This window comes from Diabrotica undecimpunctata, chromosome 1 (genome assembly GCF_040954645.1).
Source record: "Diabrotica undecimpunctata isolate CICGRU chromosome 1, icDiaUnde3, whole genome shotgun sequence".
Taxonomy (NCBI): Eukaryota; Metazoa; Arthropoda; class Insecta; order Coleoptera; family Chrysomelidae; genus Diabrotica; species Diabrotica undecimpunctata.
The window spans coordinates 180,736,593-180,760,402 of NC_092803.1; the positions used below are offsets into that span (position 1 = coordinate 180,736,593).

Sequence of the window (23,810 nt, forward strand, 5' to 3'; positions counted from 1 at the left end):
AATAAAAACTTAATGAAAGCAATCAACAAAATGAAAAAGCAAAAAAGCATTAACTTACTTTAAATGTAAGTGCTTCCAACATACTAATTTGTGTCTTTAACATTCTTTAAAGCTTCACAAACTTTTTTCTACTTACATCGTTTTCTTAATTTTTTTAGGAATCAGAAAGTAGCTAGGATGTTTCTGATAATCAAGATCTTAATTATAGTCCAGATGAAGAGGATAAGCTTATTCGAACAATTACAGTGGAGAAAAATAAATCAAGGAGTGAAACGTATTCAAGATTGGAAGCAACTTAAAAGACAGAAACAATAACGTAAAGGCGAGGAATATAAAACTAAAAAGGGAGAGGTAAAGAAAACTTAAGTATTACAGTCAGCATACCACTGCAGACGAAAATGTTTTGATGAGATTAATGATGCTTAAAGACAGAATATATTTTCGCGAGTTTACCAATTAAGTAGTTACGCTCAAAATCAAGTGTTAGTGGAAAGTGTGGAAGGAAAACTCAAGACAAGCACAGGCTAGCACAAGAGAAAATGGAATTCAGGAGAACTTTTTCTAGGAAAATTTTTTTTTAAGATTTTACCAAAAATCGAACAGAAGTTTGTCAAAGCATATATTTAAGCACCTATGACATTTCTATTAAAAAGATAAGAGGGATTGTAGAAAAAAAAAGGGCCTATGGTGGGGTATGTTCACCAGATGGAACGGGAATGCATAAAAACCAACCCAAATTTCTGAACAGTTGATAGATATTGTATCACATAAGAAGTTTTCCAGCCTATACCAGCCACTATTCCTATGAAAAATCTTCTAGGCATTATCTTAACCCCGATTTGAATATTTCAAGTATATATAAACTTTATATTGATAACTGCAGAGAAATGAAAATTGTTTTGTTTAAAAAAATTCAGTACAGAAAAATATTTATTGAAGAATTTAATCTCGCTTTTCATCGTCCTGCAAATGAAACATGTGCGAAGTGTGATCGATTAAATCTTCGCCTAAAGTCATATTATAATAAAACAAATCTTACAGAAAATGAGGTACACGAAAAGATTACAAAAGAACAAGATATAAATAATCATTTGGAAATAGCTCAAAGCTGATATGAAAATAAGAAGAAAGATAAAGAAAAACGTAAATTAGATGCAAGTTATGTGACTGTTTCATTTAATTTTGATTTGAAACAATGTTTGCCGACCGCCTTCTTGAGAAATGGGGTATCGTTTTACAAAAGACAACTGTGGGTCTACAAACTGACTCTTTATAAAACAGATCATATTGGCAATGAAGGGATTTGCTTTTTATAGAACGAAACTATAGCAGGGCGTGGAGGAAGAAATGCCTTCTTGTTTAAGAAAGTTTGTTTTGGATATTTCTTCAAAAGACCTTGAAACTTTTAATTTTTACAGCGATTCATGTTCTGCGCAAAATAGAAACATTTATGTTGCTACAATGTTCTGCATTTTAAAGGAGCTACCAAACACACACTGCCATGGAAATCGAGGTGCCAGATGACTAAACAAATCTTATTAAAACAGTTTACAGAAAAAAAATAAACTTAGCGTATTTGAGGTTGGCCAAAATGAATTTTTAAATTATGAAGATAACCTAAAAAATATTTAGTGCACAGAAAAAAAATGAAGAAAGGGATTTGGTACCGTGGATTTAAATCAAACAAATAAAGTAACAATAAAATCTTTCATGTCAGTTTTTGCATCAAACTGATATGAGTATAATGATGGTGATTTTAAAAAAGTGGATCTCAGAAGGGGACCCATTCGAAATTGAGATAGTCTTACATTTTCTGAGCAGGTAAAACCTTTAAACCTTGAACAACTACCAATAGCCAACCAAAAATATGATGATTATTGTTGTTGCCATATATACTAGTGATCATAACAAAATGTATTTTAAAGAGTTAAAACGTTCCTCAACATTAGATGCCGATAACTATCCTGCGTTAGAGGAAGATATACAGAAAAACTACAAATATTTTGTTTTTACAGGAAACGTTATTTTCTAAATACTTAAATAAACGAATTTTGCAAAATACATATTTTATTACAGGGCTAATTTCCAAGAAAAATTAATATTTCTTAATTTTTAAAGGGCCAAAACTTGGGAACCATTAACTTTTTTTAATAATATAATTATAATAAAGAAGATTAACTTGTTATACATATTTTGTGATTTTACAGGAGCGAGCCGATACCGAATGGAAATTTGCCCGCAGCAAGCTGTGGATCAGCTACTTCGAAGAAGGTGGTACTGTTCCTGTTCCTTTTAACATTATTCCAACACCGAAAAGCGTATGGTATGTCATCTGTTGGATTAGAAAAAAGTTCTGCGGGCGCTCTAGAGCAGCGAAAAAGGAGCATATGAGAACTATAAGGGTAAGGTCGTATTTTAAGTTAAAATAATTGTATGTTTCAATTTTAACATTGTTATGAAAATATGAACTAAATAAGATCATATTAAAGACTAGTTTTCAACCTGTTTTATATGATTTGGAATAGTAATTACTATTTCGAATATCTTTTTGAGAACGAAAGTACTTTTGTTATTTACAACACTATGCTTTATGCTTTTATATACCAAGTTAATTAATCTTATGTTATTGTATATGCTTTGTTTTTAATATGTTATTATTCGATGTTATCCTGACGTCCTTCAATGTCTCATTTTTAGTTTTTCTTTAGTGTATTCTCCATACAAACTTACACAACGATTTTCTTTCACACAGCGTACAAGAGAGTTCTTGCTAAAATTACTTTATTCCCTTCAAGCTAAAATTCCGCCACAGTGTTATATCAGATTGCATTAGTTATTCTACATACGAAGTGAATTGTTTGAGTTTCAGCGAGAGCCTCGACGTACGTGCGTTTAATGAAAGAGCGAACGTTGAGCAAGATTTTATTTGTATGTCGTACAAATGAGAAGCTACATATAATCCAGGTTGTTTCAAACATAAGTGACTGTTTTTACTATTAGAAATACGTGTGCTGCGATATATGAAAAAGTTATCATAATGAGCAGATAATTCAGTTATTCTGTCAGAAATTTAATTACATATTTACAAAAAACTTAATAGATATATTACAAGTTCACAAACGCAGATCTCAACTATTTACATATTATATCGGCTCTGGGGTCGCCGTTAGAAACTATTATCTTATGATCTTGTGTGGCACTATTGTGTGATGTGCCTAATACTTTGTTTATCCGCACTCACAGAGTAAGAGGGATCGTTTACCTTATTTATGCAGAATGTAACCACATCTGCATTGTCGATTCTACTTCCGTTGGAGAGTGTATGCGTCGTAATTTCTGGAATGTAACTCAGCACTGGGATTTAATACGTCTCTCCAAAAGGGCAAAAAGTAAAAATTCCAAACAAGTAAAGACTTTTGATGTATGATGGTATATTCTATTATTAAAATATTTCAAATGTATACAAAAGGATTACAAATATCTCAGTGAAATCTCAGGACCATCATCAGTAAAACCTAGAAGTATTTCCACGTTAAAATGATAAAAAAATGAGGTAAAATTTTGACTATTAAATTGCTAAACATGTGAAAAATTACATGAAAATGTAATATACATTTCACTTTAAAGGTCAAACGGTTCGAACCAGCCAACTGACTAGATCAGGAAAAAAGTAAAATTTATTAAAATTTACAAGGTCTTTAAGATACGCAAAAGAGCAATACGATTACGTATAATATATGTGATCTCCAGGGCTAATTGGCTTTGATTTAGACGAGTTAACGTAGTTGATTCAATATTATTAATTATTGAAATATGGAAATCATCTGATACTTCAATAAATTGTACTGCTGTTGATTAATGTTACTGCCTATGCATTATACTTTGCTTTAATATACAGGGTGGCCAGACAAAAACAAAACAGAGGTATTATCAGGAACTACTGCAAGATTTTTGAAAACCCCAGCAAAACATCAATTTTTCATTAGAGGGACACATTTTTCCTGTGTTTTTGATTATTTTACTTTGATTTTTTTGAAAGATTTTCTTTGAAACTCTTTGCAAGATGGTCTTTCAATATTTTAATTCGGTCCAATACTTTATTTGTATTTTGGTATAAAAAATACATTTTAAAATTACTAATTTTAGCTAGTTACTTATTTCTTAGTTGACCAAATGGTGAAACTGGTGTATTTACCATGATAAAGAATTCTTCGAAATATTCTTCCACATTCTACAGGGAAAGATCCAAGGAAGGAGAAGCATGAGGAGGCGTAGAATGTCATGGCTGCGCAACCTGAGAGAGTGGTACGGATGTACATCAAATAAACTTTTCAGAGCAGCCGTCTCAACAGTCCGAATAGCTATGATGATTGCCGACCTCCGCCGCAGAGATGGCACTTGAAGAAGAAGATAAAAAAACCAGGGAAGATTAGTCTGCTGATCAATAGAGCCATTTGATGCTGTCTCTCCTCCTAACTCAATGTCGTGTAAAATGTTGGTCTAATGACGAACAAGTAAAGCATAATTTGGAGGAGCAACGTCCTGTTGAAAAGTCAAATGATCTTCTACATATTGTTGATAATTTTCAATAATATCAGTCAAGGCAAAATTAATCACCTCTTCCAGTAATTGTAAATACATTTCGTCAGTCAAATTGCCACAAAAACAGGCTTCTTAAAACAAATGGAATACGACTTGAAACACAAAAAAAATGTAGAGAATGATCAGATGACAAATTAAAGAGCTAAACAAACTAATAAAGACGAACACATTCAGAAGGAAACATGGTCAGACCATTTTTGATCCGTATTTGCTAAAGGTGACGATAATGAACCACCAACACCAGAGGTGACGACAAGCGAAAAAATAAATATTGAGGGGGACAAGGTAAAGGAAGCATCAAGGAAACTAAAAAATAAAAAATAAACAAGAGACGACAGAATTCTGAACGAACTCTTAAAGTACGGAGAACCAGATCTGACTAAACAACTATTAAAACTAATCCAAAAAATAAAACACAATACCACAAGAATGGAGATCAAGCATCCCAATATCTCTCTTTAAAAGCGAGACAAATTGGACCTGATAAATTACATTAAGAATTTATATATTAAACAGAACACTAAAATTAACAGCCAACATAATATCAAATAAATTGAATGAACTTATAACACTAGCAAAAGAATAACAAGGTTTTAGGTTGCGAAGATTAGGCACCGACGCTTTATTTATAATGAGTCAAGTGCAAGAGAAATCATTAGAATACAAAAACCGCCATATCTATGTTTGATGGACCTTAAGAAGGCATTAGATCTGGTGAAATTTAAGGACCTTATCCACTTATTATACGCAAGGGAGATATATCTAGGAATAATCAAAACAATTAAAAATATCTACCAAGTACCTAAACAACACAATAAAAGTAGAAGTAAAAGAACTAAGTGAGATTATTGAAGCTAGCAATATGATATGACGGGGAGATTCGCTGAGTCCTCTATTGTTCAACATGATTGTGAGTAAAATAATAAAAATGTAAGAACTAACAAAGGATACCAAATTATAGAAAAACAGCCTAAAATAATCTGTTATTCAGACGACGCAATACTACTCTCTCAGAGTGAAGATGATTTACAACGTATGCTGCACCAATTTAATAGAACCGCCAGAAAAGACAAAATGTGTGGTTGTACCAGCAAATGTACTAAGATGTAAATTGGAGTTGGAAGCTTAGATAATAGAACAAGTGATTATATAAGCTTAATGATAACAAATAGAGTAGTAAAGACGGCAGGAGACGTTCTCAAATAGGAAGACGATCAGTAGGAAGACAACGTAAACGATGGAATGATAACTTACTGAAGCCACATTGAAAAATAGAGAGAGCCATGTCTACATGAAAAGCAGAAGAAGAAATTTTGCCAGGTTAAAAAAAGTGGTCCCACCAGTAAAATACCAAAAATACCAGCCCGTACATTCAATTGTTACAGTTTAAATTAAGGGTTTATATAATCAGACCAATAACAGCAATTATGGCCATTTACAGTTCCATTTATGAACAAAGTGCTCGTGCATTTTCACTGCTCGCTCACTGATTATTTTACAAAACGGTATACGGCCTCCTAATCATCCTCAGTAAGTTCCTGCATTAAGTGTATTTTATATGGATGAAATTTGTTCTTCTTCAAAATGGCTTGTATTGCTCTGGTTGATTCTAGATATAGCTGCTACCTGCCTCGTACTTAACTTGGGGTCTAGGTGAACATGTCCTAATACTGCAACTTCACTAGGTTCATTGAATACATGCTTTAAAGACATAACTCCTACTGCCGTGTTTATCTTAATGTTATCTTAATAAAAATGTTGTCTTAATTCCTGACAATGTCTTTATTTCGTTTTAGTTCATCCACCCTGTAGATATTATTAATTTCTATTGTCTTATATACACTACCAGATTAGTTTAGTTCTAGTCAGCTTTGTAATTTTATTTTTATTTAATATTAAGTCTTATATACATTATTTCGTTTATTACTAATACTTACTTCCTTTATCTCGAGTATTTATAGCAATCTGAGAAACGTTTATTTTATTTCAGAGAAAAGTTAAGCAAGCAAACGAGCGAGACTTCAGATATCAGGTGAGTGTGGAACACTGTTTCATTTTATGACGAATGGTAAAGTTTAAGTTTTATTTCATTTCTCCTCCGAGGTAATATATTCTTAAAGAGGATATCAACGTAACACGAGGATGAATTATCAGTATAATATGTCTGTTTAGCTTAAGTTGTTGGTTTTATTCATTTTTCTGGCCCGCTTTCTTAGAACAGAAGGAAATGTTGTTGTCTGGAGATTAAAATAAAACTGATATATAGCCTAAAATCGAGCATAGTTTTCTTGCCCTAATTCTGAGTATTTTCTGTAAAAAACATCCACTTCAACAAAATTTATTATCTGCATTCTCCTTTTTACGTAAAAAGTATCAATAATAAACATTATTTTTATGTTAAAATTACAGATCTAAAGGTCATATAAATGCAGTGATGAAGAAATTTTTTTCAACGTAGAATTGTCAATTATATCCCAGCACCACAGCCATTTTAGTCTGGGGAAGTAGGAACTGAATTTAAATTGTTTTAATGTTCCGATTTTAAAAAGTCTTTCTTTTTTTGTAGCAGTTTTAATTTTTTAGATTACATTTGAGACAAGCTAAAGGCCGATTCACATTAGACGTTCAGGTCACGCTCCGCTCAAGTTCCGCTCACGATCAAGAATTGTGTACACTATTCACAGTAGGCGCTCAGGTGACGCTCCGCTCACGATCAAGAATTTCGGTATAAGGCCGATTCACATTATAGCACAGGTCACGCTCCGCTCACGCTCAGCTCAAGGTTCGGTCAAGTATTCTTACACGCATCTTAAATGGTGCTATTCACAGTAAACACAACGCTCACGTTCCGTCCCGCTCTTTTGACCGCGGCGATTCTCCAGGAGAATAGTTTGATCGTGACTTGATCTGAGTGGAGCGGAGCGGCAGGGTAGTGTGAATTAGTAACAGTCAGGTGAAGGTACGATTTTCGCAGCTCGATGGATGACGAACAGTTGATTGAATTGGTGCGCTGCTGTAAGGAATTGTACAACCAGGGAAATAGACTGTATTTTGATACGGTACATAAAATACGGTACAATAAAAAAATAGTACTGAAAAAAATTAGTTTCATCGTCACAGAGACCTTTATACAGAGTAAAAAACTCCCCTTCTGTTTTCCTTGTTTTTAAAATATTGTGCACCCATATTCTTGACTGTTTATTGGTTGACTGAAGCTCTTCTTCATCCAAACATAAAGCAATGACAGCCAAATCACTGTTAGAAAAATCTTTAAACATGTTAAACAAATTTATATATGCAAATAACTGTGCCTATTCTCTGAGTCCCGCCAAATTGAATAGTATACCGAAGTTCTTGATCATGAGCGGAGCGTCACCTGAGCGCCTACTGTGAATAGTGTACACAATTCTTGATCGTGAGCGAAACTTGAGCGGAGCGTGACCTGAACGCCTAATGTGAATCGGCCTATACTATTCAATTTGGCGGGACTCAGAGAATAGGCACAGTTCTTTGCATATATAAATTTGTTTAACATGTTTAAAGATTTTTCTAACAGTGATTTGGCTGTCATTGCTTTATGTTTGGACGAAGAAGAGCTTCAGTCAACCAATAAGCAGCCAAGAATATGGGTGCACAATATTTTAAAAACAAGGAAAACAAAAGGGTAGTTTTTTACTCTGTATAAAGGTCTCTATGACGATGAAACTAAATTTTTTCAGTACTTTTGAATGACAAAACATAAATTTTATTGTACCGTATTTTATGTACCGTATCAAAATACAGTCTATCTCCCTGATTCTACAATTCCTTACAGCAGCACACCAATTCAATCAACTGTCATCCATCGAGCTGCAAAAATCGTACCTTCACCTGACTGTTACTAATTCACACTACCCTGCCGCTCCACTCCACTCAGATCAAGTCACGATCAAACTATTCTCCTGGAGAATCGCTGCGGTCAAAAGAGCGGGACGGAACGTGAGCGTTGTGTTTACTGTGAATAGCACCATTTAAGATGCGTGTAAGAATACTTGACCGAACCTTGAGCTGAGCGTGAGCGGAGCGTGACCTGAGCTATAATGTGAATCGGCCTTTATGTTGGCCTTTTACAGAATAGAAAAAAAAATTTAAATTCTATAGATTCCACATTGTTATTGATTAAAGCTATTTACAAAGCTGTAATGGAAGCTATTAGAGATGCGGAGAGTTAGAGTTAGATCTAGTGAGGATGAAGATATGTATAGTAAATGGCTAGCAACAAATAACATTTATGATCGGCAACAGCACTACTGGTGCTCAGTGATCAGTGATTGGTAATCAGTGATTGGTGATGGTTCAGTGTAGTAGTGTCTGGGGACTCGGGAGACTTAGACCTCGGAAGCCCTGAAGAAGACATCAGAGAGGAGCCGAAAGCTCGACGCAATAAGAATTAACGCTGTTCAATCCGGAAGACTGTTGAGTTTAATATTCATTTTTGTAATAATATTAATCTTAGCTCTAGGATTAACCGCGTAAATCTTTCGGAACATTCTGGAACAAGGTATCTCATAGACACCATGGTCTTCATTGGGGATTTGGTCTTTTACAGATCTGACGAGATTGGACAACTTGGAGTGAGTAGTGAAGATGGTTTTGATGTTTAGAGGAAGAAGAGTTCTACTTATCTTGTCAGTGACACCTTTAATAAAAGGTAGAAAGATTTTGGGTTGATCCGGCGGCAAGGTTTCTTTTTTGGATGGAATGGGGTTTAGATGTTTTTGAATGCTCTTATTGATTTGGGTTTTGTGGTAGATTGTAAGAGTGTTTGCCTTATTAAATTGATTTCGGATGACCTATGTTTGTTGTCGCTAAGTCTTATGCAACGAGAAATGAGAGTGTTGACAACTGAATTGAGTTGGGCGGGGTGATGATGTGACTGGGCATTAAGATAATGGTTTGTATGAGTGGGTTTCCGGTACACGGAATAAGAAAAACTGTGAGGTGGCTTTTTCTGAATAAGAACATTAAGGAATGGCAAAGATGCTTCAGACTCAACTTCCATCGTGAATTGAATACTAGTATGTATTCCATTCATATGGGAGAGGAAGAGATCTAATGTGTCTTTACCATGTGGCGAAATGACAAAGGTGTTATCAACGTACCGTAACCAGTAGGTGGGTTTGAGATTTGATGAGGACAGGGCTGATGTTTCGACATGTTCCATGAAAATATCAGCTATTACGGGAGAGAGGGGGGATCCCATTGGAGCACTTTTGATTTGACGATAGAGATGATTTTGGAATTAAAAGTATGTATTAGACGTTGTATGCAGTGTTTTATAAGAGATAGTGTGTCTTGGAGGATTTGGTGTTTAGAGTCCAAGATGGAAATGGTTTCATCGATGGGAATGTTGGTGAACAAAAAAACAATATCAAAACTATTTAGTATATCTGAGGGTGAAATAGAAATGTTTTTCAGAAGGTCAATAAAATGAAAAGAGGTTTTGACAAAGGAAGAAGCTTTTTCGGCTAATGGTTGTAAGGATAAAGCGAGATATTTTGCCAATTTCTGAGTGGGGCAGTTGTATGCACTGACTATGGGTCTTAGAGGGACATTGGGCTTATGGATTTTTGGAAGGCCGTATATCTTTGGAAATCGGGATGATTTTTCTCTGGGTATAAGAGATTTTTGATGTCGGAAGGTAGAGTAGACTTATTTATGATGGATTTGGTCATTTTTTCTAGATAGGTGGTGGAATCTTTTGGGACGCGTTTCTATTCTGTGGAATTGAGAAGTTCTTACATTTTGTCGAAATAATTAGAAGAATTAAGAATGACGGTGGTATTACCTTTGTCAGCCGGAAGGATAACGATGTCAGGGTTGTTATAAAGTTCTTTGGGGGCGCGTCTTTCTGAAAAACCGATATTTGGCGGTGGGAGTTTGGAAGTACGGATTTATCACTCTTGATAATAGCTCCAAAATGGGTGCCGAAACGTCGAGTTTTTAATTCTCAACGCGGTTCTTCCCGAGAACTTAGTAATTTTCATTCATCTGACCGCGGAAATTTATCCGAACATATATATATATATATATATATATATATATATATATATATATATATATATATATATATATACAACCACAACTATTTGGGTATGCAGCTGAAAACAGGACAAAGGAGTAATCTTTTAGTTACCAAGCTTTTCGGGGTGCTACAATAATGAGATTAGTATAAATTACAGAATAAAAAAAATTAGTTTGTCTATTACACTAATTGAGGTTAGTTGTCAAGATTTTTAGAATATGAAATAGACAAACCATCAGGCTCTTACAAATAATAGCGAAAACTATACAAAAATTGTTTTTTTTTTAAACTTTTTTACACAAAACACGTATTAAACTGTTTTAGATGAATGTTTAAGTAAAAATATGTGAAATTATCACATAAAGTGAACTCATAGTCGAGAAGTCGAGAGTCCCATTAATAAGAACTAAAGGTGATCTACTTCCCAAACATATAGCACCCCATATCGTAATGCTTGGTTGTCTTGCTGTATGACGTTCAACAGCCAAGTCTACATTTCGTCTCTCATCTCAAAAACGTCTTACCCTTATACACCCTTTAGAGCCACCTACATAAAACCTAGATTCATCACTCAAGCAGACAAAATTCCATTGGCTATTCCAGTTTTGCCAAGCTCTGCATCATCCTAAACATCAAGAGTTTTGCTATGGTGTCAAATTTAACACCGAAAGCAGACAGTAAGCTCTCAGTCCCATTCCAAGTAATCTTTGATTCACTGTTCTTTTTGAGAAGAACAGTGTCCCGTCTATTTCTGAGAGCAAGAAGTCTAAGGTGTCGAAAATCCTGGCCTTGCAATATTCTAGACGTCCAAACCCTCCACAACTCCGATAAGTCTCAGCATTGGACGACCACATCCAAACTCTTAACACCATTGATAGATTAGCTTCAACTTGTCATGAAATTTCCCGTAAAAAAACCGGTCTCTTGAAAAAAAACTTCAGTTAAAAAAAAAGATATTTTTAGATAAGACTTACAAAGAAATGCTATTGATCCAAATAAATAACCGTATATAAAGAGTATTTTTTTGCCATCAGATATTTAAAGTACTAAAAGTCGTATCGACCTCTATATGAAGCCGCAAGAACTCAGGAGATTCCTCTTCGATGGCGAATTATGTGAACTGCAAATCCAAATTATTGGACGATGATAAGAATATTCTTTTATTCCAACAATACATCTACAGTTAACCCTTGCAAGAAGAGCGCAGAGATAAGACGTTGACATGAAAATAGACAATGTCATTTCATTTCAGCTTTTTTTTAAGTAACAACATATACAAACAAATAAAATCAACCACAAGTAAAAACAATTTCAATCACCCAACATGGAAATCTCTTTTAAAATCGCAAAGGACTGATCAGCTTTATGGAGAAGGAGAAAAAGGAACTTCTATCATATAATAAGATGCCGTTGCAGCATTACAAACCAGCAAGGCAGCAGTTCTGGACAATATACACTGCGAAATACTAAAGATTGTATATAAATTGGACAAACAATATAATCTAGTTGCACTTTTTAACAACATATATAATATCGGAAAAATCCGGGAGGACTGACTGCAATAGACACTTATTACAATTTCTAATACACAAATGCCCAACTATGTGATAACTATCGACTTATTATATTGATAAATAGCAGTTTGGCTTTCTAAAAGCACTTGAAACGAGAAAAGCAGTTTTCGCTCTCCAGGTGCTTATGCAGCGGTGTATGCATGTATAGCTTCCAATGTCTGATTCTTATCTCTCTAACATCTTTCGTCACTACATCTCTCCATTTTTTTCTTTGTCTTCCTCTCTTTATTTTTGCCCTCAAGTACTCTCCAACTAATATTCTTGACGTCTATTATCTTGCATTCCTTATAGATGTCCGACCCATCCTAGTCTACGTTTTTTCATTACTTTTATTATTGTAGGGTTAGCATACAATTACTACATTTCTACATTAGTTCGTCTTCTCCATTCTCCCTCTACTAGTTTTCCACCAAACATTCTGCGAAGTATCTTTCTTTTATATGCTTTCAATCTGTTCTGTACGGTTTTGTTCATAGTCCATGTCTCGGCAGCGTATAGCATTGTGGGTCTAATTATAGTTTTGTGTACCCTTATTTTTGTATTCCGAGGTATATATTTGGCCTTAATTATTTTGTTCATGATCCCAGCACATCTGTTGTTCATAAGTTTTAGGTTGATTTCAGTTTCTTCCTCACATGTCTGATCAATAACGGTACCTAAGTACATATAGACTGTTAAACATCGAAAAATGTCTTATCTAGGACATATAGTAAGAGGAAGTCGATATAAAATATTACAACTGATCCCTAAAGACAAAATAGAGGGCCGTAGAGGTGTAGGAAGAAAACAAGTTTCTTGGTTAAAAATAATTCGTGAATGGACACAGATATCAAATTCAGGACAATTATTCCATATTGCAGAAGATCGAGAAGCCTTCGCAATGTTGATCGCCAACGTCGGATAATTCTGATATGGCACGCGAAGAAGAAGAAGTACATATATTCATTTACCTTCTCGAATTCTACAACTTATCCATCCCCCACCTCTAATTTAAAGTAGCTCCTGGTGTTTATTCCGTTTTTGCTCGAGATTTCCATGTACTTGGATTTATTCATATTAACTTTCCAAAATCAGTCTTTTTGCTATACTTGCCAGTTTTTTCCATTTATCGCAAGAAGAACTACATTATTAGTGTACGCTAAGCATTGGTGCTCTTTGTATAAGAGTACCGGACCTATTTATCCCACTAACCCTTACAATTTTTTCTAGAACTATATTGAATAGCAAGATAGATAACTGATCCCCTTGGCGAACATCTATTTTCACTTCGAACTGTTCTGAGACTGTATTCTGTTGCATTTGACAGCACAAATGGTTTTTTTAATTGTCATTTTTACCAATCTTACTATTTTTTCTGGTACTTAAAATTATTTTAGCGTTTCTAACGTATGGTCCTAAAGTTTTGGGAAAAATTTCACCTGGTCTGATTGATAAGCAAAATGCATTTAACAAAGAAGGCCATGGAATCGACATGTCATCAGTTATTGACATTTAATAAACAAAGCAGAATATTTTGGTTTGTGCTCTGCAAAATGTCTTATAAAATTGATATTCGTCGAGGTGTTTATAATATGGTTGGGCGAATGTCGAAACGAGATATTGTTAATATTTATCGAGATCAAAACATAAGCAAGTCGACAATTTATCGCACAATCAGAGAGAGGCAAGACTGATTGAAGCAGCTAAGAACAAAATTGGGGTCTCACAGCGAAAACTAGCCAGAAGATTTCATGTTGGAAAGACTACAGTATAGAGGACCCTATCGAGTAACAATATTATATACCGGAAAAGAAGGAAAGCTCCAAAATACACAGAGGATCAATAATTATAGAGAATTCCGAGATGTTGCTGCGCGTTAAGGCGAGTGCATTTCGTCAACAAGTTGACCGTGATGGACGATGGAAAATATGTTACTTTGTCCAACTCTGAGATGAAGGGTAACGATGGGTTTTACACGAATGATTACGAAAATGTACCTGATGAAATAAAATTCAAAAGTAAGAAAAAATTTGAGGATAAAATTTTGGTATGGTGTGCAATTTCTGAGGCTGGCTTTATCTCACAGCCCTACATTGGTGTTGTTCGAGGCGAAGCCTTAAACGCATATATTTATATTCAAAGATGTCTCTCTAAATTGCTTCAGTTTGTGAACACACATCATGCAAATGATCAAATAGTCTTTTGGCCAGATCTTGCTTCATGTCATTACGCGAGGATCACAAGGGACTGGTACGAAACTAACAACATTACCTTTGTACCGAAAGCAGATAATCCCCCCAACCTACCTCAGGCTCGTCCAATTGAAGAGTTCTGGGCAATATTAAGTCGGAAAATCTATAATAATGGATCCTTAATTGACGCCGAGGTCGTCCAAAGGATGATGCAACGTGTCAGGGGAATTATTAGTCAAATCTAAAATAATGGTCCCCTGTCTGTCATTTAAATTTTGATTTATAATAAGGATAGTTAAGTTAAATTGTTCAATAATTTAATAAAAATATAAGATTATTGTGGTCAGAGTTATTTGCTTTTGAAATTTTTCCCAAAACTTTAAGACCATACGTTATTAATTTGTTTCTGTCTAATGTATCGTAGGCGGCTTTTAATCAACGAAAAGTGCTGAAATGTTGTATTCATAGCAATTGATCAGGATTTGTTTAAGCATAAAATCAGTTGTTAAACTTGTGTTATTGTCCTAGATTCTCCTCCACATATATTTTTAATCGTGTTTTAATTATTATGGCGAGCACTTTGTATATTACCTCTAACAAGAATATTCCTCTATAGTTTGCGTATTTAGTTTTATCTCCCTGTTTGTGTATAGTAATTACAATGGACTTGTTCCATTTTAGTGCATTTCTTCAGCATCCCACACTTCTACTCTTAGCTCACGAATTTGGTTTTATTTCTATATATTTTAAGTTCTTTGTCGCAATGCCGATTTCCCCGGGGACTTTTTTGATTTTTCAAATCTTTTATTATTTCTTTAATTTCTTGTCTTAGTAGACACTCCGCCATTTAGCAGCTCTTCGAAATATTGTTTCCATCTTTCACATACAGTATGGTGGAAATGAAAGGAATAAATTCGTTATTTCGTAAACCGGAGACTTTAAGGAAAAATCCTGAAACCCGTCGATTTTTATTTTTAAATAAGCTATTCGTAAGAATACATTTTTATTTTTGACGTCATCTATGTGAGCGTGATGACGTCATTGCTAAAATTTTTGAATAGAAAGGGGGGTATTGTAATACATCATTTGAAAGGTCTTTTAAATACCTATTCAGCTATATCAATATGTCTAAGTAATTAAAGTTTGTAATTGTTTAAAAAAATAATTAAATTTTTATTATTACAATAAGTATTTATTAAGTATTATTCAATAAATACAACGAAACCTAAATTAAGTGCTCAAATTGTTTACCTTCAGCTAAAATACAATGAGAAAGGCGTGCCGCGCTTCTCTTCTTTAACTCTTCTCTAACATTCTCTAAAACTTCCGGAGTTATTTGAACAACCTCATTACGTATTCTTTCTTTCAGTTCATTAATATTTTGTGGTCTATTTTGATACACCTTACTTTTTAAATATCCCCATAAAAAGAAATCAAGAGGAGTCAAATCAGGTGACCTAGGCGGCCATTCTATTGTTCCTCTTCGACCTATCCACCGATTTGGAAAGACGTTGTTTAAGTAGTTGCGTACCAAGACAGCATAGTGTGGAGGCGCACCATCTTGCTGTAGCCATAAATCATTTCTGTTTGGAAACAACCGGTTCAATTCTGGAAGCAAGAAATTTTGAAGAAATTCTAAATATCGAGGACCTGTTAAGTTTTCTTCGAAAAAGTATGGTCCAATACACCTATTATCTATTATTCCCACCCAAACATTAATTTTCTCTGGGTATTGAGTACGGTACTCTTGCATCCAGTGTGGATTTTCCGTAGCCCAGTACCGATAAGTTTGACGATTGACATGACCGTTTAGTAGAAATGTAGCTTCATCAGAGAAAATAATCTTTTTTAAAAACATCGGATCTCTGTTATTTCATTCCATTATAATGTCGCAAAATTCAATTCGTCTATCAAAATCATCTTCCATAAGTTCTTGTACTAAACTTACTTTCTAGGGATGCCACTTTTCCTTCTTTAGCTGTTTAAGAACTGTTAATGTAATGTAATGTAATGTAAATGTCATTATCTAATGCTACTTGCCGTGAACTGTTATGAGGATTATCTTGAAAAGCTAACAGAACGTCTACTTGTTGGTTTTCAGATATTGGTTTTCTACTACCTTTAGGAAGGTCTTTAACATGACCCGTTTCTCTAAATTTTTTCTCAATTTTGCTTACAGTGGATTGTGAAATTGGTTCTCGACGGGGGTATGTATTATTAAATAACGCACATACTTCTTTCTGCATACGTATTTTATCTCCATAACCAATCATTATGAGAGTTTCAATTCTTTGCGTTTCAGTTAGCTTCATGTTCAAAGATACAAAGACTTTTTGAATACGTTTACTACAATAATACTATTAATCACTTGACAGAAAGATAATTAAGTTTGAATGTATCAATGTTCATATTGATAAGGTAACTAGTTTTTTTAAAAAGTTAAAAAGTTGATAAAAAAGACATTTCATTACCAGTGATGGCCTTTATAAAATTTATTTTTGGGTGTCAATAATACATCATATCAATACTTAATAAATATTTATTGTAATAATAAATATTTAATAATTTTTTTAAACAATTACAAACATCAAATACTCAGACATATGGATACGGCTGAATAGGTATTTAAAAGACCTTTCAAATGATGTATTACAATATTCCCCTTTCTATTCAAAAATTTTAGCAATGACGTCATCACGCTCACATAGATGACGTCAAAAATAAAAATGTATTCTTACGAATAGCTTATTTAAAAATAAAAATCGACGGGTTTCAGGATTTTTCCTTAAAGTCTCCGGTTTACGAAATAACGAATTTATTCCTTTCATTTCCACCATACTGTATATTTGGTCTTCGTCCACTATCAGGTTTAGAAACAGCGGTTTAGAGACTTTAATGAGTATGTGTATTTGTGCTTTGTGGATAGAAATATTAAAATTATTGTACAACTTGTAGAAAAGTACTTTTTAATAGTTTTATACAATTTTGCTTGCTTAACTTGCCATATACACAGATATATTTAGCACAGTATTCAGTATCCAAATTCTAAACTTATATTTGTCTTTAAGTGAGAAGTTGGTTAATAATAAGTTCCCAAATAAAAAACTTTCCGCAACTCGATTGCAACTCTTATCTGACATCCCTTTTATTTTTCTCAGTGTTTTTCTTTCCCTTTACTTAAAGCCCTAGGTTTTTCCAGCTAATGATGCGGAATGGAACTTGAAGTTTGCTTTTATTTGCGGATCTTAAAGCTTTAAGTGGAAAATTGTCAGATGGTATTACTTCCATTATTATATGCTGGTATGAAAAATAAAGAAAATCGTGTTTTTCGTTATTTGTTTAGTGAAATTAAAATGTTTTAAAGAATTATGTGGATTCCGTATATTTTTGAACAGACTAATATTGAGGTATTGACTAAAATAATGTGTGAGTAAAGATTTTTTCTTAGTTACGTGATATTTGAACCCTTCGTGTACCATTGTGTCGATTGATATACGATTTCACTCATTTTGAGTCATTTTTGTCAAACTTTCGATCATGACTTTTTAACTGGAAATCACATCCAAACCGAAACTAAATATTCAAACTCTACTTTTCAATACACATCGATTAATATAATCACGTGTACTATTTCTACGACTATAATATGGCACTTCCGGGTACCACTTTTTAACCGGAAGTGATATAAGAAACGAAAGTATATTATTTGGTCTCATCTTGCTAAAGCGCATAGAATTATATATCGCTTGTACTATTTTGGCGACTTTAAAAGAATACTTCCGAGTACAACTTTAAAACAGGAAGTCCGAGGTCAAATTTCTCACAATTAATACCATTTTTTTCGGTTATAAGCTTTCACTCGATACCTCTTTTTCTTCTTCTTTTCTTCTTAGCCTGCTCTGATCTATTTTTGGACACAAGCCTCTATCAATTCCTTCCATTGATATTTATCCTAAGCAACATACTTCCAATTTCTTCCGGCTATTTTTTTGATGTCGTCCACCCATCTCATCTGTGGTCTTCCTCCAATGTTGTATTGTCACCTGCGAAGCTTCATTTTAGTTTGGAAATTTTTGTTGTGATATCCTCAACTTTTGTTTTTGATATTACCCAGTCGTTTCTCTTTTGATCTGACAATCGTATATCTAACATTGCTCTTTCCATTGCCCTTTTTGTTGTGACTGATTTGTTCATATTTGCCTGGGTTGGGGTCCAGGTTTGACATCCATATGTTATGATAGAAAGGATGTATTGGTTGAACACTTTGCTCCTCAAGTATTGAGGTATTTTGCGGTTCTTCAATTTCCAACTGAGTTTTACAAATCCTCCCATAACAGTGTTGCTCTTCTAGTGATTTCCGCACGTTGTTTTTATTTGTCAAGTTTCAGAATTTGGCCTAGGTAGATATATTTCTGGACTTGTTTGATCTCACTGCCATTTATACGTCTGGTATCGTCGTGTTGGTCATTGTTTTTGTTTTTGTCTTATTCATTTTAAGTCCGAGGGATATATCTGAGAGTTCCTTCCTCATAATTTGTAATATCTTGAATGTGCTCGCTATAATCGCGATGTCGTCAGTGAATTTAAGGTGGTTTAAGCTGTCATTAACGTTGATGCCATATGTCGACCAATTTGTGTAGTTTTTTAGACGTCTTTTAATGCTAAATTCAAAAGCTTTGGAGATATTACGTCGCCTTGTCTAACTCCTCTGTTAATGGGGATCGGATTTGTATTTTTGTTTAGTTGTAGTATCATAGTTGCATTTTTATATTTATATTATGTATTAGTTGCCTATATTATAAATCTATTTCACAATTATTAAAAGCTTGTTTTATAGCCCACATCTCGATACTATTAAATGCCTTTTCATAGTCTATAAAGGCAAGAAATACGGGTAATTGGTACTCATTTGCCTTCTCTATCAGTGGTCTCATTGTCAGCAGATGGTCTTTGCGAAAGCCAGCCTATTCAAACGGTTGGTAATTATCCATTTTGCAAGTAAACCGATTCGAGTTTGTATCCTAACTGTAGTGAAAAAAAATTACCATAGTTGTATTTAACATAGTAGGTGGATATTTTTATTTATAAGATGTATACACTATGTATTTCACATGACGTTTTTCAATAACTAAATTATAATAAAGGTATTGAGTCAGAGACATGGACACTGTCGAAAAGCGATGAGAACCTATTAGGTACGTTTGAACGAAAAATCCTTAGACACATATATAAGGGCGTAAAAGAAAATGACATATGGCTCAGAAGATATAATTTTGAACTATACACAGCATACAATAAACCCGAGGTCATAATATCCATAAAGATCGGACGTCTGCGCTGGATGGGCCATGTTGAACGGATGTTGGAGACTGAAACACCAAAACATAATGAGGCAAACACCAGTAGGAAGAAGGTCAAAGGGAAGACCCAAACTTAGATACATGGAACAAGTGGAACAAGATCTAAATACTTAAGATTACCAACTGGAAAACAAAGCAAGGAACAGAACAGAATGGCGGAAAATCCTAGAAGCCAGGACCCAGAAAGAGTTGTCGAGCTACTGATGATGATGATAATGATATAATATAGTATTTATTAACATGATATGTACATTAGCTAAAATTGTATTATTATTATTATATTAATCATGTTTCACTAATTGATATATTTGAATTATTTAATAAAGCTCATGTTGATTGAGACTGGCTGAATGACATTTGTCCAAGCCAAGAGAAGAAAAAAAAGTCAACCGATTTTTAATAATTTTCATAAACAATTTTACGTCTATAATTCTTTAGGTCATATTTGTCTTCTTTTTTGTGTAAGAATACCTACTACTAATCTCATTATCCAGTCTTTAGGGATTTTGCTATTATGGAAACATCTATTAAATAGCTCTGTTAGTATAGGGATTGTTACTGTCTTGCTTGTTTTTAAGAGCTCGGCAATTATACCGCCGTGTCCTGAAGCTTTATTATTTTTTAGCTCTTTTAAAGCTTTCTATTTCGAATATGTCTATATTCGGTACTACCTCTGATCCCACGTTTTTTATTTTTCTTTTGACGTTTTCTTTTGTTGATTCATTAGGCTGTCTTTACGAGCTGTACAAGGGTTTGTAGAAGTCTTCAACTATCTTTGTTATTTTATATTTGTCCTTCTTTTCCTCATTATTGGTGTCTTCAATTTTGATTTTAGGCCTCTGTTGTTTTCAATGACTTCGCTAATTTCGTTTTCGTTTAATTTTTTTATGTTGCGTTTTAGTTCTTTTTTAATTGTTTTATTAAGTTCTATTGCTTGGTTGTTTTCCTCTAGTAGTTGTCTTCTTTCCTTTTGACACCTCATTTGTCAATATATCTGTTCTAGTAACGGAGGAATTGTGTACATAGACAGACAGACGGATGGTCAAATATTATATCGCTTGTATTATTTTGGCGACTTTAAAATAATACTTTAATTTATAACTTTAAAAGCGGAAGTCCAAGATCAAATTTCTTACCTTTAGTACCATCCTTAGGGTATAAGCTTTCATTCAATACCTCATTTGTCATTCTATCTTATCTAATACCGGAAAGTTGTGTTTACGGACGAACAGGGAGACATGGATAATTTTAAGGTTATCACATTTTAATGTTGTAGTGTAATGTAAAAAACATTCATTATTAAAATAGTCTTTTGCCAATAGCAATATTAGGCCTATAAAGCTTATTTCAGTTCATTTGTCTAGTAAACTCATAAAGAATATTAGTAATGAATTCGAGAAAAAGAACAAGAAACACGCAAAATCTAACGAAAGTGGCCACTTAAAACAAAAAAGGGAATAAAAAGCAAAAAAAAAAAGATAAATAACAAGCAAAAAAGCTCAGGAGCACATATTGAAGGATATATTTACTTCATTTCGATTCTCCTCCTGTTTCTCCTAGCCATGTAGCCCAAGTAATTTAGGTATGCTCGGTTTACTGTTTTTACGCGTATAATTCTTCTGTAGACCTAGATTGTATGAAGCAATGGGAAAAATAAGGGCATTGACCAACCTGAGGTTAGCATTCCTTGTTAGTGCCTCGATCTTTTCATATTTTAATTAATTTAACTGTTCCAGTTCAGGCCATGGCTAGTCTACGCTTGATTTGTGGGAAAATATCGCCATTGTTGGTTTTCGGGGAGCCCAAGTATATAAATCTGTCTACCACTTCGAAATTCGCCATTTAATCTATGTGCGGTAGATTATTATTTGCTCTGTCTACGATCATTATTTTTGTTTTGCCGGTTTTGATCTGAAGATTAAATTCTTTGCTTTTCCGGCTTAGTTGTCCAGAGATGGTAATCATTTCGACTTCATTCTCTGCTAGTATAAGTACTGCGTATCACAGGTTTCTGATTTTTCTGCCTTGTGTAGTGATTCCTCCATCCCGTTCGTCTAGTACTTTCCTCATTATACATATATTCAGAATATAATATGTTGTTTAACAATGGTGATATGCAGCCCTGTTTGTGGTATGCTAATTGAGGTACAAATCAAATAGTACTGTCTACACTGAAATTTGAATTTACTTGAGACATTTATTTTGAAAAATGAAAATAGTTGGACAACGTTATTTAAATAATTTGTATAGATAATTAATTGCCAAATAACAAATATATTGATTGTTAATAAAATCGATTCTATTTATAAAAAATAAATAAAATATCTACCTCTAACCTAGACTAAGTATTGACTGGTCTTATCTGGTGCTTGGATATTGACCAATACATCGTTCGTTTCTTTCAACCGTCCTAACATCGCCCAATTTATTTTCCGTTGGTATCAACAAGTGGACTAGCGTTGTCGATTTTATTTAATAGGAGTCGTATTTCTATTTTATTGTACATATGACATATCAGTTAAGTCTGGTGTATAAAAGAGCTATCAAGAACATGTCTCAAGAGAAAGAAGGCGAACCTTTCGGTTGCGAAATCTGAGAGAATGGTTTAACTTGAGCTCCATTCAACTTTATAGAGCTGTCATAAATAAAGTGAAAAATTGCATTATTATATCCAACCTTTGATAGAAGACGGAACTTCGAGAAGAAAATAGTTTCTTGATCTTTGTATTTTAACAAACTTATGTTTCATGTTAGAAATCACACATCATATCTTTATATCAACAACAAAACCTTAAAAAACAATAGCACCAAACTAAATAATTACTTCCCAAAGTCCATTTAACCTAATGATACTTACCTGGCCTATTACAGTTCCATTAAGTTTGAGTGTGACACATAAGTTCGAAGTAGAGACACACACAAACAACAAAACTGTTCTACAAAGACGCACTACAATAATGTTATTGGTGTTGACAGGGTATTATAGGAAATTTAGTTCGAAGACACGTAACGGGAGTACAAAGGCAAAGGAAAACAAGGGCATCAGGCGAGCGACACCACTGATATGAAGAAGATGCAACTATTGCTTTGCCATTATAGAGATAAAACAAAAATAACCTAAGATGTCAGGAAATACTCATAAAACACATATTGGTATCTGATATATCATCTAAAGTTGATAAGGTTTTTATATAAGTAGGTTTTATAAATTATGGAGTAAATTTTGAGAAGGAATATTTGCAAATTTACCAATAAATTTTTGGGGGTGTGATGTATAGCAATATGTATAAAAGGCACAAAAATGGATATTTGTAAATAATTATATTTATCAAGAAATTATATTTATTATAAATGAAGCTAACAAAGATATACGGGGTAGTGATTCGTCAAGCGGGCCACAATGTGAAACTTTTAACTGTTGAATTCCTGCTTCCCTAATTATTTTACAACAAAAGTCATGATAAAGTATAGAGATAAAACTGAAATAACAGTAAATCGTAAAATAAAAATATGGACGTTATTATTAATATCTAACTTCATTGTGACTGAACGCAACCCGTTATACACATTCTGCACTAAGTGTGGCCTAACTTTTATAACAATACTCTGGCAAATGTACACTAGTCTGCAAAATTCTGGAAACTTTACAAAAAATTTAATTGTGTTATCAGCGTTCCTCTTTTTTACAAGACTTATGTTATATATAAGTTTATCTATAATTTTATTGCATCGTTTTATTCTTCTACTTAATATGTAACACCTATTTAAGAAGAAAAACCCTAAAAATTTAACAGCCGTTAAAATATCACCCGTTAACATAATATCTAATAAATAAAATACAGCCGTTAGCTATTAGTAGATAGATTTAAAAAAATGGTGTAATAACTCTTAGGTAACCAGTTTTGAATAATGGCTTCTATCAGTTCTCTCTTGTTACTTGGGATTCAGCGTGATACTACTACTTTCAGCCTTAAACATAAATTGGATATAAATCTATTGGATTTAGATCGGGACTATTTCTAGACCAAGGCAAGACAGT

The 23,810-nt window shown here is 33.7% G+C and overlaps 1 protein-coding gene across 1 annotated transcript in view; it reads left to right on the top strand.

Annotated features, from left to right (window-relative positions):
• The window catches only part of LOC140432645 (transient receptor potential-gamma protein-like), a 382,624-nt gene that overhangs the window by 317,345 nt on the left and 41,469 nt on the right, over positions 1-23,810 (top strand). The window contains exons 15-16 of the mRNA XM_072520678.1: positions 2,208-2,402; positions 6,593-6,634. Of these exons, the coding sequence (XP_072376779.1) occupies positions 2,208-2,402; positions 6,593-6,634 (237 nt within the window). The remainder of the gene's footprint in view (positions 1-2,207; positions 2,403-6,592; positions 6,635-23,810) is intronic.